This window comes from Aythya ferina (genome assembly GCF_964211825.1).
Source record: "Aythya ferina genome assembly, chromosome: 1".
NCBI classification, from domain to species: Eukaryota; Metazoa; Chordata; class Aves; order Anseriformes; family Anatidae; genus Aythya; species Aythya ferina.
The window spans coordinates 141,358,911-141,373,192 of NC_140296.1; the positions used below are offsets into that span (position 1 = coordinate 141,358,911).

The 14,282-nt window shown below is 39.1% G+C and overlaps 1 protein-coding gene across 17 annotated transcripts in view; it reads left to right on the forward strand.

The window, feature by feature from the left end:
• The window catches only part of MICAL3 (microtubule associated monooxygenase, calponin and LIM domain containing 3), a 176,864-nt gene that overhangs the window by 83,429 nt on the left and 79,153 nt on the right, over positions 1-14,282 (forward strand). For 12 of the 17 annotated variants that reach the window (XM_084498682.1, XM_084498674.1, XM_084498689.1 and 9 more), the window contains 8 exons: positions 9-205; positions 1,148-1,260; positions 1,768-1,830; positions 2,557-2,730; positions 3,837-3,929; positions 8,884-8,976; positions 11,463-11,519; positions 13,414-13,518. In XM_084498682.1, the coding sequence (XP_084354808.1) occupies positions 9-205; positions 1,148-1,260; positions 1,768-1,830; positions 2,557-2,730; positions 3,837-3,929; positions 8,884-8,976; positions 11,463-11,519; positions 13,414-13,518 (895 nt within the window). The remainder of the gene's footprint in view (positions 1-8; positions 206-1,147; positions 1,261-1,767; positions 1,831-2,556; positions 2,731-3,836; positions 3,930-8,883; positions 8,977-11,462; positions 11,520-13,413; positions 13,519-14,282) is intronic. The other 5 variants (XM_084498677.1, XM_084498679.1, XM_084498681.1 and 2 more) reach the window with 3 other exon arrangements.

Consider the following 14,282-nt stretch of genomic DNA (forward strand, 5'->3'; position numbering starts at 1 on the left):
CTTTGCAGAGACTTTGATTCTTTGGATGAACACAATGTGGAGAAGAATAACCAGCTAGCCTTTGACATTGCTGAAAAAGAGTTTGGAATATCTCCCATTATGACTGGAAAGGAAATGGCATCTGTTGGTGAACCAGATAAACTGTCGATGGTGATGTACCTCACACAGTTCTATGAGATGTTCAAAGACACCATCCCCTCTAGTGGTAAGGCATTTGGGGCAGGTCTTTAAGATTTAAAGACAGCTGCAGAATGAATGTGTGAGCTTGAATTATCTTTGTGCTTCTTCCACATGAACTTATATTAGTGACTCACTAACTTTACATTACAATAAGATGTCTTACTGGTGTTTATAGAGACAAGAGCATCAAGAGCAAAAAGAGGAGTTAATAAATACAAAGTAATGGCCTCAAAAGTTTAAACTCACTTTAGCACTATTTGACGACTTCTCTGTTCTCTTGATATTATTTAGGGGTTCATCTGTCTTCACTAATGTGAAATGCCTTGCTAGTATTTGTTTAGTAGGTAATTTCAAAATCCTGGCCAAATTTTATATCTATTTTTTACCATCCATGAGTGGTGAGAGTGACTTCAGGCCAATGAGAGACAGGAATGAAAGATATTTGATTAAAACTCTAGGATATAGTTGCTTAACATAAGTGAATATTGCCCATCTCTAAATCTTAATGATGTAATAGCTTTTTCTTTATTACTGATGATCTTAATTCAAATTCTAACATATATTTGATTCACGTCTGTAATTCTGGGAGAAAAAATAAAAAGTGTGTTTAATAGCCATTTAAAAATACAGTGTATATCAGTTAGGTATTTGCAAAACTGAACTCATTACTAATACTGGTAATCATGATGCTTTTCAAATATGAAAGTAAATACAGTATTTATTCTGGGTGTTTATAAAGACTAAAGGTAGAACTGAGTTTGGCAAAATGAAGAAAGCAGCATGGCTGAGAAAGTTATTGATTTGGGACTCTCTACAGTCATCTTGTGCAGAGTGTTTAAGGAAAAGAGTGGTATGTTTTAAAAAAAACAAAAAACAAACTAGGTGAGTCCTTCAGTTGTATTTTTAATAACACCACTGCAGAAATGATGTCATGGCATTCCCTTGTCCTACCTGTTTTTGCCAACAGATAGTGTGGACCTGAATGCAGAAGAAAAAGCTGCCCTAATTGCCAGTACCAAATCTCCTATCTCTTTTCTCAGTAAACTGGGACAAAGCATCTCTCGGAAACGCACTCCAAAGGTAACCTTACCACGGTCTTGATAACAGCTGTGTCTACTAGGCTGCTGTCCAAGTAGGTGGTACTACAAATGGATGTGTCTGTCTGCTATGTATCTGCAAAAGACCATGTGTTCTTCAGCTCTTGTCATGAGACGATACATGACCTTTAGAATTACATTGGTAATACGCACTCTCAATTAGTGGTATATTTTGGTCTTAAAATTCTAGCTTTTTGGTAGAATGTGGGGATATACTTTGTATTGGAACACAATTGATTGCTCAGTTCTCAGTTTGTTGGAAGTGCTGAAGAATGACAGGTAGAGTTTCCAGTATGTGAAACCCCAAAGGTGGGGGGGCAACATACAACAGAAAAAAAACACACCTTTCTTTAAACAAATGGGGAATGACCTAGAGAATTAATCAGTTGTATTACAAAACTTATTTAAGTGCACTTGTGACATTTGTCTCAGCCCAGAAAGGTATGAGAACCCTTATCTTTGTTTTCTTTCTTTCTTACTCTGTTTTCAGGACAAAAAAGAAAAGGAACTGGATGGTGCAGGAAAGAGGAGGAAAACCAGCCAATCTGAGGATGTAAGTGTTACAGTAAGGAAGGTGTCGGGGAGAAAAATATATCTAGTACATTTCTTTGTTCCCACTTCAGTCCTTTCATTTTCTGTATCCAGACTGGGCTTATTTCTAAATTAAAATTAATTCTTCAGAAGTTATGCTTTGTTGTATTTATAGAGGAAATATTTTACTGATGCTTATGAAAGAAGAGTACACTACAAATGAGATATTTACAGTTGCTCCATATTCTATTTTTATAGAATAAATTTGCAATTTACTTTGATTTGGTGGGCGCACCAATAGTAAAGTTTCATTTAGTAAAATCATACAGTAGTCAGAGATTTCATTCATATTTGAACTGCAGTCTCAGTTAGTGCAAAAGGCATACGTAACCACTATGCTCCGCAAGGTAATCCTTCAGTTCAAGTGCTTATAGCCAAATGGGTACAAGTGAGCTAAAAGTTAGTACTTAGAATTGTCAGTGAGGGTTGAAGATATCATTTTGCTTTATACCAGCAGATTAATGAGTGTTTCAACTGTGGTTTCTCGGTTAGGTAACTGTATTAAGTAAGGTTGGAAAGATAGTTATCAGAACATTTGATGTCATACCAAAGAAAATTAAAATGTGAGCTTGCAAATGCATACCAATAGATTTGTTTTCTACACTGTTAGAAATCTATTGCAGCAAAGGTGAAGAGAGAAAAGGTCATCTGGATGTATCTGTTAACTTTTGATCTCACTGGGTGATAGGAGGACGTCCCTCGAAGCTACAGAGAAGAAAGACCTACATTGGTGAGTGCCCTGACGGAGAGGAGAATTGATGCTGCCATTGGGAATCAGAACAAAGTCAAGTCCATGGCAACCCAGCTACTGGCCAAGTTTGAGGAGAATGCACCAGTGCAGTCCTCAACGTTACGAAGACAGGTATGAGATGGTTAATAAAACATTGTATTTCGGAATCATGGCAGAAAATCACGAGTAATAACATGCATTCCTCAAGACTGGATGCTAGTGGTGTTCTTGTACTTCAAAGGCTCTTCTGGGGAAGAATGAAGATTACTCAAAAGAGAAAAAAAAATTACATTTAGGAGTATGGGATGGAGAGCTTCCTAATGAAAGTCTACTTTCCTGTTACTGACAGTATTATGTGATCTCTTTCAAAAACACCTTACCAGCAATTAAGTTTCTTGTATAACTACTTTTGCTGTTGAAAAGCTTTCCAGGAATATCCCATTTCTCACCTCCAAGAGCTATAATTTAATTTCCGATTAGAACATTTTCATGTCAGGTTATATGTTTGTTCTTGTGAACTGTGATTAAGTTTTTTTTTCTTTTTATCTTTATGTAAGCACAGCAGATAAACGTCTGGGAATTTCATTGCAATCAGGATATTTATATCATTTCAAATGAGGCTTCCTGACAACTGCCGGTTATTCAGGATATTATCTGAACTACTGCAACTGCAGGGTAGTCATCTTTGAAGTGATGCCGAGTCACTTCAAGATGCTGCTAAGCTGTATAGTGTCAGCAGTATAAGGCTCAGTATGGTTTAAGTGCCTGAGTTCTTGCTCTGCTGCATAGTCTGTCTTCATACCTTGTGCCAAACTCTGTGCTGCCCTGGCCAGATTGTGAACAGGACCTTATCTAGCTACTTTAAGTCTAGTTCAGGTGTGTGTATGCTACATTGCACAGTGGTGTTGGTAGCATAGCATAATCTCAGAACAATGACATTTATTCCACTGTTTACCAGTCAAATGTTTCCTCAGCCACTGCATATTGGCTGGAATAACTGGGCTGAGTTGAAGGAACAATGAAAATAAAGGTCAAAAAAAAGTGCAGTTTCCCATTTGTTGATGTCTTTTCCCTTTTTATATATGACTTGCTAAATGAATTCTCCTCTACCCTATTTTTTTGTTAAATGTTTGTCTGTCTGATTCTGTCTCTCATTCCTTTGGCTTTCTTTGAGTTTCCTTTGCTATTCTATCATCCCTCCTTGGTCCCAACCCAATTTCCCTACAACCTGCATGCAGCAACCTGTCCTGCCTTATCAAGAACGTGTTCACAACCAACCATCCAGCAGACGAGAGCAGGGCCGTCTAGCTCCCATCCCCCAGTGGAAACAGGTAAAGAAATTGATTATGAATATGATATGTTGCCTGCACCCAACACCAGCTATCACTATCCTGTTTTTAAACCAGTCCTTTTCCAGCGAAAACATCCTTTTTAATGTGTGAGTCCATTATTTTAAATAGTTTAACTTGTAATGAACACATGTAAGATCAAAGTCTGCCTTTGGTAATAACGCATGATTTATTGTTTCAGGAGGATTTAGTCAAACTTACCCTGTTGTCTTACACTAGTTTCATCTTCCTAGGTCTTCAGTGGATGTTTCATCAGAAACCTTGCCTATAGATGCAACATTGTGTTGTCTGGAGTATTTATAGATTATTCTCTTAGAAAACAATAGGGAATATGTAGGCAATTATTGCAGCCAATGAGGTTTAAGATGTCATGCCACATGTGGTATTAAAGCTCTTCATTGGTGTAAAGAGTAAAATTGATTGTCAATTTTGCTATTCATGTGGAATATTGTGTTCTGCACTTAGAAGTGACATTTCAGTTTCTGTGGTTTCCCGTTCTCTGTGACAAACCTAGCTTTCCTTGTGAGCTTCTCACCTTCATTGCATTGCAGATTCCAGTATTACTGTGGATTAAGTAAATTTTAGATTTTCTGCCACACACAGTGACAGAATAGGGATCGACAGAAGAAAGATCAGTAGGTATCATATTTTATTTTCTCTTTTGTATGGTTTAGCCCATTGTTATTACTGGTATTTTTCTTTCAGCAGTGCACTATGAAAGCAAGGCTTGTGACAATCAATCTTTTCAGGCAAACAGGGATACTTATCTCACTGGCTTCCTCTGCTTCCTCTCTTTCCCTGTGCAAATCACCTCCTCTTGTTCCTGAGAGTGTTGAGATATATTTTTCTGGCAGCCATAATTTAGAGAAACATCTGTTTCTTTCTTGTTGCGGCTTAATAGCATGCTTTTGGAGTCACGAGGAAGAAGTTTGGAAGTTCACTTTTTTGTGTGTTTATGGATTCATGGTGAACTTTATCCTCAAGGTATTCAACACAAGCAGTGCTTCATGTCATGACCAGTGCCATGATCTAGAAGATTTCTCTCCAAAGAAGACCCAAAGCAGGGGAATTATCAGTAGGACTGTCAATAGAGTCTTAAAAATGTCAATATTACATTTAGGTTTCCAGAGTCATTCTTTGTTCTTCTACCTTCTCATCAAAATCCTTATAAGCTAATGAGGACTTTCAGGTGGATACTCATCATCCATGATTAAGACAGATTTCAATTTTTAAGAATACTTCCAGGTATAGGGGAGAACCCAAAGAAGTGATACAGAAGAAGTGTATGTGGCTGTACATTACCAGGTCAGTTAATGAACACTGCTTATGTCACCCTCCTTTTATTCAGCAGAGACATTGACAGCTCTCTGTGGGTACTTTCCCCCTCAAGATTGGTCCTGAAGTATTTGCTTGACTTTTTTCTTTGATGAGCTTTACTGTGTCAGCAGAAGATAGCTGGTTCTTGGCTCCAGAGTTCATTCTGGATTTTGAAGTGTTTTTCATCTAACAATGAAATGGAGAAGAATAAAAGCGGGTCTCAAAGATGCACAATATGCAGAATACATTAGGATCGAAGAAACAGTTTATATGGTCCCTATTCTAAAGGTTCCTTAGGACTTGCCCGGGGAAATAAAGGGTGTCAATGGTCTTCACATAGAAACTAATTGGGAATATATAGAACCATTTCTTCTGGACTGATCAGAAATCAGCTGAGGCTGGAAGCCATGCATTAATTAACCCAAGCAGCCAGCTTTTTCAAGCTTGGACAGAAATCCATCCTGTGGGAATTTGTTGTTGAAGCAGTGCTTCGGCTGTCTGTTGAAGATTCTTAATTCTGTCTGTTTAGGCACAAGGAATCTGACTGCTGTGAGACTGCATGTTACTTCAGTACTAAAACAGCTTTCTTCAGTGACATTAGGCACTAACTACAAAGTTATTTCCTGGGCCACAGATCACCAGCAGTGGAGTTGGGGCTGGGTACCAGTCCGTGTTGTTGGAGATGCTGAAAAGCAGTGGTATGGCTCCTGACAAGGTCTTCAGCGGGGATTTGTGTTTGCCAGAAAGATCTGCTCATGAAGGTATGGTAAAGGGTCTCTTGTTTGGCACAAATGTCAGAGTTCACAAGCAGAACCTTCTGTTCAGTGATTCTGCATAAGATAATATCGCATAATGAAAGACTTCTACTGAGGAGTCCTTTGAAGAGGAGCAAAGCAGTTCCTGAAGAGGACAAAGTGGTGACCTGCTTTTGAAGAAAACAACTAGTTGCCTCATATATTTGCCCACAGGCAGAATGAAGTTGAGGTCCTCAGGGGTTTGTGGGAGAAGGACAGTTTCCTGTCTTGTGATTGATAGGTTTGGTCCTGCACCTTGGAAGCTGCATGGAAGAGGAAAGCGTACTGCCAAGGCAGCAAGAATAATTATAGGGGAGAACTGGATGTTTGTGTAGGAAGTGGTCTGGGTTGGACCACCAGGGTTTTTTTGGAGAATTTACATCTGCCTTAGGCTGTGGCTTGCCAGTGTCTGTCAGATGGACTTCATTAGCTGTCCTTGCTTATCATTTGAAGTCTAGAATTTTGCTGTTCCATAAAGAGTTACCAGCCAAACAGTTTCAGTTTATAATGCAGAGTGTCTCTGTGTCTGCTGTAGAGGTGGGATAGGGATGGCTTGGAAAGACAGAATTCCTAGAAAGAGTGAAGTCTTGGCAGAATCTGTTCTGAAGTAGTTTTTACTTTCATCACAAGACCTTCTTGTTATCTCTCCTGAAAAGTAAAAACCTTGAAAGGATCAAACAGGTTAAAAACCTCCTCAGTCTGCTGCTGTAAGTGTTCAGTGTGGCCTGCATTTTCCTCCTGAATTAGATTGCAGTGTTTGCTTTGTTGAACTACAATTTGGGAATGCTGATCTGTGTTGTCAAAACTGGGTTCATGCTACTGTGAACATCTCAGCAGCAGCTGGTAATGCATGAAGATAATGTTTGTGTATGTGCACAGGAGAAATGTGCAATTTTTTATGTGATATGGTATCTCCTAAAAAATCTGGATTGCATTTTGTGGTATGGTGGATAATCTCAAATTAACCTCTAGTTGTGCTAAAATTATCTTCTACATTGCGTTCTGTTGCTTTCCATTTTCACTGCTTTTTGGAAAGAGCATCTCATCAGGGATCATGAAGCTATTAGAAAGCCATGTAGTCTATCCAGAAGAGTATCTGACTGTTTATCATGTGGGAGACTAGCCCTTCAAACTGAATTTTGTCCTGGATTCCAGTCTTTGAACTTATGGTCTTCAGCATTTTTCTGCCATAGTTTCATAGCCTCCTAACAAGAAGAAGGTATGTGTGTAATGCACAAGTGTAAATCACTGATGTGTATGAAGACGCTTGTAAGATAGAGATCACATGATGTGCAGCACAAATCTCTTCTGCCTCTGGATGTCTGATGCTTGTTCTTTCAAGAGGATTTCCTGATGTGTGATAAAAGCTTGTTGGTAAAAACCCTTCTCAGTAATTCTGTTGGAACTGTGATTTTTAAAGATATGTACTGTGTGAGATGACCACAGTGAGCTGGAGTTGAAATCTCAGCAGAAGAAAACTTATATCTATGATTTCTGCAAATACTGTTTTCCTACTTAATTTCTCATTTAAATATGTTGATAAGTCTTTGTTTCCTTGTTCCTGTAGCCATCTTTGACTTTGCATGTTTAGAGATGCATCCTACTGGAGGACTGAATATGTACTTCATATACCCATACAATGTTATATTCCATGATCTGCCATGGAAAATTACACAAGTTTGGGAATACACAGAAATTTCAAATGCAAACTAGGCCATGGTCAGATGACAGTCTATGAACAGCTGTAGTGATTGAAAATGTTACCTCCCTTTCTGCTAGAGATTAGTGCCTTCACAGCTGAGCCTTTTGAATGCTCCTCATCCACTTCAGTGCAAAGTCATGTGGCTTAGTTTAAGCTGCTTGTAGCATCTGTTTGAATTAGAGTTTACTTTTTTGGTGAAGGGGAAGAGAACTCCCAAATACATGTTAGCACCAGCTCAGCTGTCAGGACCATAACGATTATCTATAATATCTTTACACAGCACGCTGTTTCTTTGGAGGCTATCTAGTAGTGACTCTGGATACACAAGCTTTTTTTTTTTTTTTTCAGTGCAACAATTTCCAGATATGCTCCTGTGAAAAGAAAAGGAAAAAAGAAATAAGTATACAATACATTAAATATCTAGAAATGGTGGAGAAAAGACTGTATGTAGTGGGGACATAAAGAACTAGCAAGGCATGTTCTTTCAGTATATAAAAATGAGGGCATATATGCATTCTGTAGTATTCGGTTTATTCAGTATGGCTACATGCTGCCTTGAAAGCAGCTGTGTTTCTCTTCTAGTAGAATGGCAAAGCACAGTTTAACTTGCCTGAGACAGTTTAATATCTGTAAGGTAGAGAAGCTGAGAACAGGATACTGCAACTTGAGTTGTATTGCTAATAAGCTGCAAGCAAGAGTAATCAGGTCAACAGGATGAATATTCTTAAACATTGCAAGGCACAGAACTATGTAATTTTTCGCAAAGCAACAAGAGCAGTCCAACTCTGCTACCAAGAGTTTCGAGTTTTGCATTTGACTGAGCATAAGACCTTGACTCAGAAACTGTTGGTTGAATCGATTATTGCTATAAATACATGTTTATTGGCTGTTCTAGAATTATCTGTCAAGTGGATGTGTGATCTTGTGAATATGGGTGAAAATTTTCTCTCTTTCAGCTTGGATAAAATGTGGCTTTAGGTCATTCGTAAGAGCTATGAGCATAGGATCGCGGTCTCTCAGCTTATGCATTCTAGCCAGTCTTACAAAGTCAAGGGTAATGTTATCTTAGCTTTTCTACCGTTATTATGATTTTTTTTTTTTCTTTTTTTGTTTTAAAAAAAAGATGAGGAGTAAGGAACGTTGTCGGACCTGCCCCAAAAAAGTGATCATGCTCTCTTCCACTGCACCTTCCTCTCCACCGTATCCCAGGCAGCAGGTGATTCCCTCTGCATGCTCTGTCCCTCTCTCTTCATTACTGCTTTGTACAAATGACTAAATTGATTACCAGACATCCCACTTACAAATATATTTCCAATTTTCTTTTTTTTGGAGGGTGATAGGGCTTCTTCAACCTCTTAATATAGAAACACAGGTCAGCATTAGCTCAGAAGAAGCATCATTTTGACGATTGTCTAATGCACTGGAGATTCTGAGACTTTACTCTAGGGTAATTGGTAATTATAGTAGCCTTCTTCAGTTTTGAGTTGCAGCAAAATAGAACTGAAATAAAATTCAGGCCACGTCTACCTTTAAGATATATATATGCTTCTTAGAAATTCAGTAGGTGTGCTTTTGCCTAAGTATTAGAACTTGATCCTGTGTTACATATAGGTCATTCACTGGCCAAAGGCTCCTTTTTTAATAAACAGAAGTTAGTATGTTTGGAGTAGTTCAGGGATGGAAATTGCAACTTTTCTCCATCTCTGTGCTTTGTTTATAGAAGTGTGACTGAGAATTTGCTCTTGTATCTGTGAAAATCTTTCAGATTTATTGTATGAAGTCCTTTTTTGAGTTGTTGTTGTGGCCTGCACATGTCCAGTTTGGTGCCCCACATCCAGGCCTTTGTCTCAAGAGTTTGTGTTCAGTCTGTCTGAGTTTGCATTTGGAGTTGTTCTGAACACAGTGTATACATGTGAATCAGATGTGTGTACACATATATATGTTGTCCTTCTAGTTACATATTACCTGAAATATTTAAATATCTGTGTCTTATTTGTTATACATGGTCATCCTGCTTCTTTGAGTTGTCTGTCTTTATTTTTGTTCCATTTTCCTACTGCAGTAATAAATTCTCCTTCCGCATCAGCCCTTAACTAATCTTTAGCTGATAAAAAGGCAGCTACAGTTCCTTAGACCCAAAAAGATTTCCCCAAAGGTGGAAAACGTTTCTTTGCTGAGCACTTGTTTTCCTATAAACTCTACTTTTAGCAGAATAGAAAAGGGACATTCTTGAACATATTGTTTGACTTGTCTTACTGCTGTGGTGTCTCAGAGTACAGTTACATGTTACATTTCATCTGCCCTCACTACAGCCTCTGGACCACACTTCCTCTGCTGCCTCTCCTGTGTCAGATTTGTGCAGACAAGTCAGCTCTGCTTACCAATCTGATTTGAAATTGTTCGAACAAAAAAAGTAGCTTGTTTTCTGGCACACTGTGGACAGCATGGTGCAAGGAAGGATTCAGGAATGCACATCTGGGTCGAATAGGTGAGGAACGCCCTTCTCATTAGCAAAACCCACATCTAAACTGAGTCAACTATAATGAGAAATTGTATCATCACAGAATGGAAGGGACTTCTAGAGTTCATCTGGTCCATCCCCTCTGCTCAAGCAGGTTCACCCAGAGCACATTGCACAGGATGGCATCCAAGCAGATTTTGAATGTCTCCAGAGTAGGAGACTCCACAGCCTCTGGGCAACCTGACCCAGTGCTCTGTCACCCTCACAGTGAAGAAGTGCCCCCTCATATTGAGCCGGAACCTCCTTTGCTTGAGTTTGTGTCCACGGCCACTTGTCCTGTGGCTGGGCACCAGACGCTGTGATAGCTAGCAGCCTTCCTCTCATCAAGATCCTTTGAAGATTTTCCCCGAGCTTATGACAAACTAAGTTAAATGTTGGGACTTATTTTTCAATCTATGGTGTGGTAATCACTTTCCATATTTAAAAAATGGGCTTTCAGTTACTGAGGACCCTTTAGCTCTGTGTTTTCCCTCCCTGTCTCCTCCAAGTATTTTGTTTGTTTGTCCTGTGACTCTCTCTTGCTTGCCTAGTTCAGTCATGAGAACTGACTGCTGCTGGGTCCAAACATACTGAGACCATTTTCTAGCTTGTGTCCTGTAGGAAACATTTTTGTTCAAATTAAAAAAAAAAATAAAAAGGCATTGTCCACTTCCTCCTTTTAACTCAGAGGAATTTTACCTCCTGTGCTGCGTAAGTAATCTGTTAGGGCCAGTTGAGGGACTGCCTTTGGAGATGTTTTTTCTTCCTTATTCTTTTTCTGAATTGTCTTGGCCCACACCACATAGCAAGTCAAATGGATCTGTGTGCTTGTTACACCGATGTCTTTTAAAAACTCTGCACTTCTAATGCATTCATTCTGCCAATTCCTTTAAACTTTCTATTTCTTTCCTTTGATCTAACATCACAGCAGATGTTGAGTGTCTTCTCATCTTTATAGTACTAATTTTATTACACTGTGGTTAACAGATTTAGTATGAATCTATATGAACTTTTTTTAATATCTTCCCTACAGGAACCAAGTCATTACTGCCAGTTTTAAAATATTCTTCTCAGTAAATTGTTTTTCTATCGTTATGACTTTCTATCGTTCTGCCTACATGTTAAGAAAAATCTAATTCAGTCTGTTTTGACTAGGAAGTTGGTCTGTGATTGTTACTAAGCTCATAATTTGTTGCCTGCAGAGAAACAGGGAAGCTGGTGCTGACTATCTTGGGGAGCAGAGTCCCAGACAAGGAAGGGTAAAGAGCATGAACAATGGCATGGATGCTGATGACACAGCTGTGTGCAATACAGGGAGCAAACATACTGAGTAGTGAAGCACTTATCCTAATGCTACTGTTAACACGCTGAAACTGCTGAGAGTCAGGAGCAGTCAACTATTTCTGCGTGATGCCCACACAAATGCATAACAAGCCTTCATCAACAGTTTGCTGTATGCTTGTATTTTGCCATAGATTTGGCACTTAAGCTCTTCCCATTCTCCTTTTTCTCTTACACCTCTTTTTGAAGTGTGCTGTGGCTGTAGCAGAACAAGAAGAGTTATGTTTTGTGCTAGTTCATGCGAACATGGTTGCATTGTGTTCACTGCTTGCTTTCTGGATGGTTAAACAACTGGCATTCCACCCTGCCTCCTACAGGCCAAAGTAAAAGGAAAAATGATGAGGCATTATTTAGTATAGAGGGTTGAAGCCTTCTTAACAATTAAATATTCAACAGCCTGTCTCAATGATTCAGTGTTATCCAGAAGCATGGGAAAAGGAAAGATAGGCACTCAAAAGAATTGGATGATTTGAACTCATATTGACAAATTAATTGACATTCCAGTAAAGGCTTTTAATGAATTAAGTCATAAATGGTAGCCAGCTGTAAAACTGTTGTAACTTCAAAAATGTGTTCTACACAAAAGACACTTGTAGGCTGAGTGTTTTCTGACAGGCATTAGAAAATGAATAAGCATGTGTCTGCAGTGACACAGAAGCCCACAGCTTTATAATAGGCCCTAGTTTTAGTGAAAATGATCTAGTAGGAAGGAGTAGGTGGAACTGAGAGCAGCTGAAAATAGAGAGTATTATTAATGTGTTTGAATGGGAAAAGTGTTTCTCATTGATTGGGTGTGAACCCAATTTTCTGTTCTGCTTTGGAGAACAGCTAACAGTATGTAGCAGCACTTGAGCTTTCTTGAGAGATTAAGCCTGAGGTTTCTTCACACACACAGTTGTAGTTCCTGGTGCATTTACTTTTGAACACTACAAACAAATTAGCTGAATGCTGTATGATGTTGCAAGTGATAGTGTCCTGTACAGCAGGCCAAAAGTCAGGCCTTTGTTCCATGTCACTATGTGCAACACACAACAGTTCAGCAGGATTGATATGAAAGACCAGAATAGCAGAGGTGTCAGATAGAGTGCCTGGGGTGTGTTGACATGATGGTGCAGTAAGAACAAGTAGGACAGAAGTTGCAGAAGTAAAATCAGCAACTTCTGTGCTAGTTTGATTTTGCTTCAACCAGCCAGTCTCATTAAACATCCTCTCTTTTATAAGCACAGCATTCTCTTCATATACAAGCATCTTTAAAGAGTTTATTTAATTCTTTATGAACACTGGAATATATTGTCCTAAAAATGTGTATTTCTGTTCAGAAAATCTGAGAAACACAAATATGTGCAGGTGTAGATGTGTAAAGGAAATCCTCGACAAACAAGCACTAGGGTGAAATAAATTGGTGAACAAGTTCCGTTGTGCATGATAAAGCCACATCTTGATGAAGAGTGTTTTTTTGTTTGTTTTGTTTTGGGTTTGGGATTTGTTTGGTTGGGTTTTGTTTTTGTTTGGATGGCAATGCCAGAGAGAGGCTACGCGCTTGTTTGGTTTTGGCTGCAGCTGTCCTAGGTGGGAAAGTTGTGAATAATGTCTAATTCAGCTGATTTTGTCTTAGCCTGGAGTGTCAAAATTTAGCTCTTCATTAGAACATTAATGCAGTACACAGTGGAAATGAAAACAGTCTTTGGTAGGGAGCTTCTTACTGCTCTGCATGTGAATTTCCTACCTTGTGTCTGGCATTTTGTTGTCTTTTCCTTTGGGGGATTTTTTTTTCTGTTTTGTTTACTTCTTCCCTCCTTCCTTATCTCACAGAGATCTCCTCGTTTTTTTTCTGATGACCAAGTGCCTGAGAATGTTGAACAAAGGGCATGTCAGCTGGCTGCCCTCCTGGAGTCCAGGCCTGCTGTGAGGCATCAGGTGACTACAGCCCTGCCTATCTGGCGTCCTGCATCAGGGGGTGATTCTGGGTACCACTGGCATCTGTGCTCAGAGGGGTGGAAAAATTCACCAGAATACAGGGACCATTGCCTGTACACAATCACATGGCTAAAAAGAAAAGATCACGCTCATTTTGGGTAGTATTTTTTATCATGCTTGCTGGTTTTTAACTCTTTCCTTGAGGAATGAGAATGTTTGTTTCACAAAATAGTATAAATAATAAGGTAAAAAACCAGCCTGCAAGCTTCAGAGTGCATGCTGAAAAGCAGCTGGACCATGGATCAAGTCTTCTCACAGTGGTAATTTACCAGTCAGTTGCTCACCAGATATACTTGCTTCTGGAAGCAAGAACACGTGCATTTTCCAAGCATAACTGCTGGCTCTGAAGTACTACTTCTCCGTCCATATTTCCTGTGTACTTATTTCCAGCAACAGAGTTGGCAGCTTGTGCAGATTTTCTTTGATTCTACTGTACACTTTTGGTTTGGTTTTGTGTTTAATTCTTTCCTGTTTGTCTTCTCTGGCATAGGGGAGCATGCCAGTTTGAACTGTGCCTTCTTTTGTTTCTTGTTCCTAGCTGTTTTTGGTTACCTTCAACAGCCTTTGGCAATCTGGAGAGTGCCTTTGGAAAACACCATCTAAATAAGTGATTAGTTTTTCAGAATTTATGGTTTTGAGTTAACTATCCAAAACCAAGCTGTCTTCTTGAGCGGGAGTATAAATAGTCCCAGAACTTTTGTTGG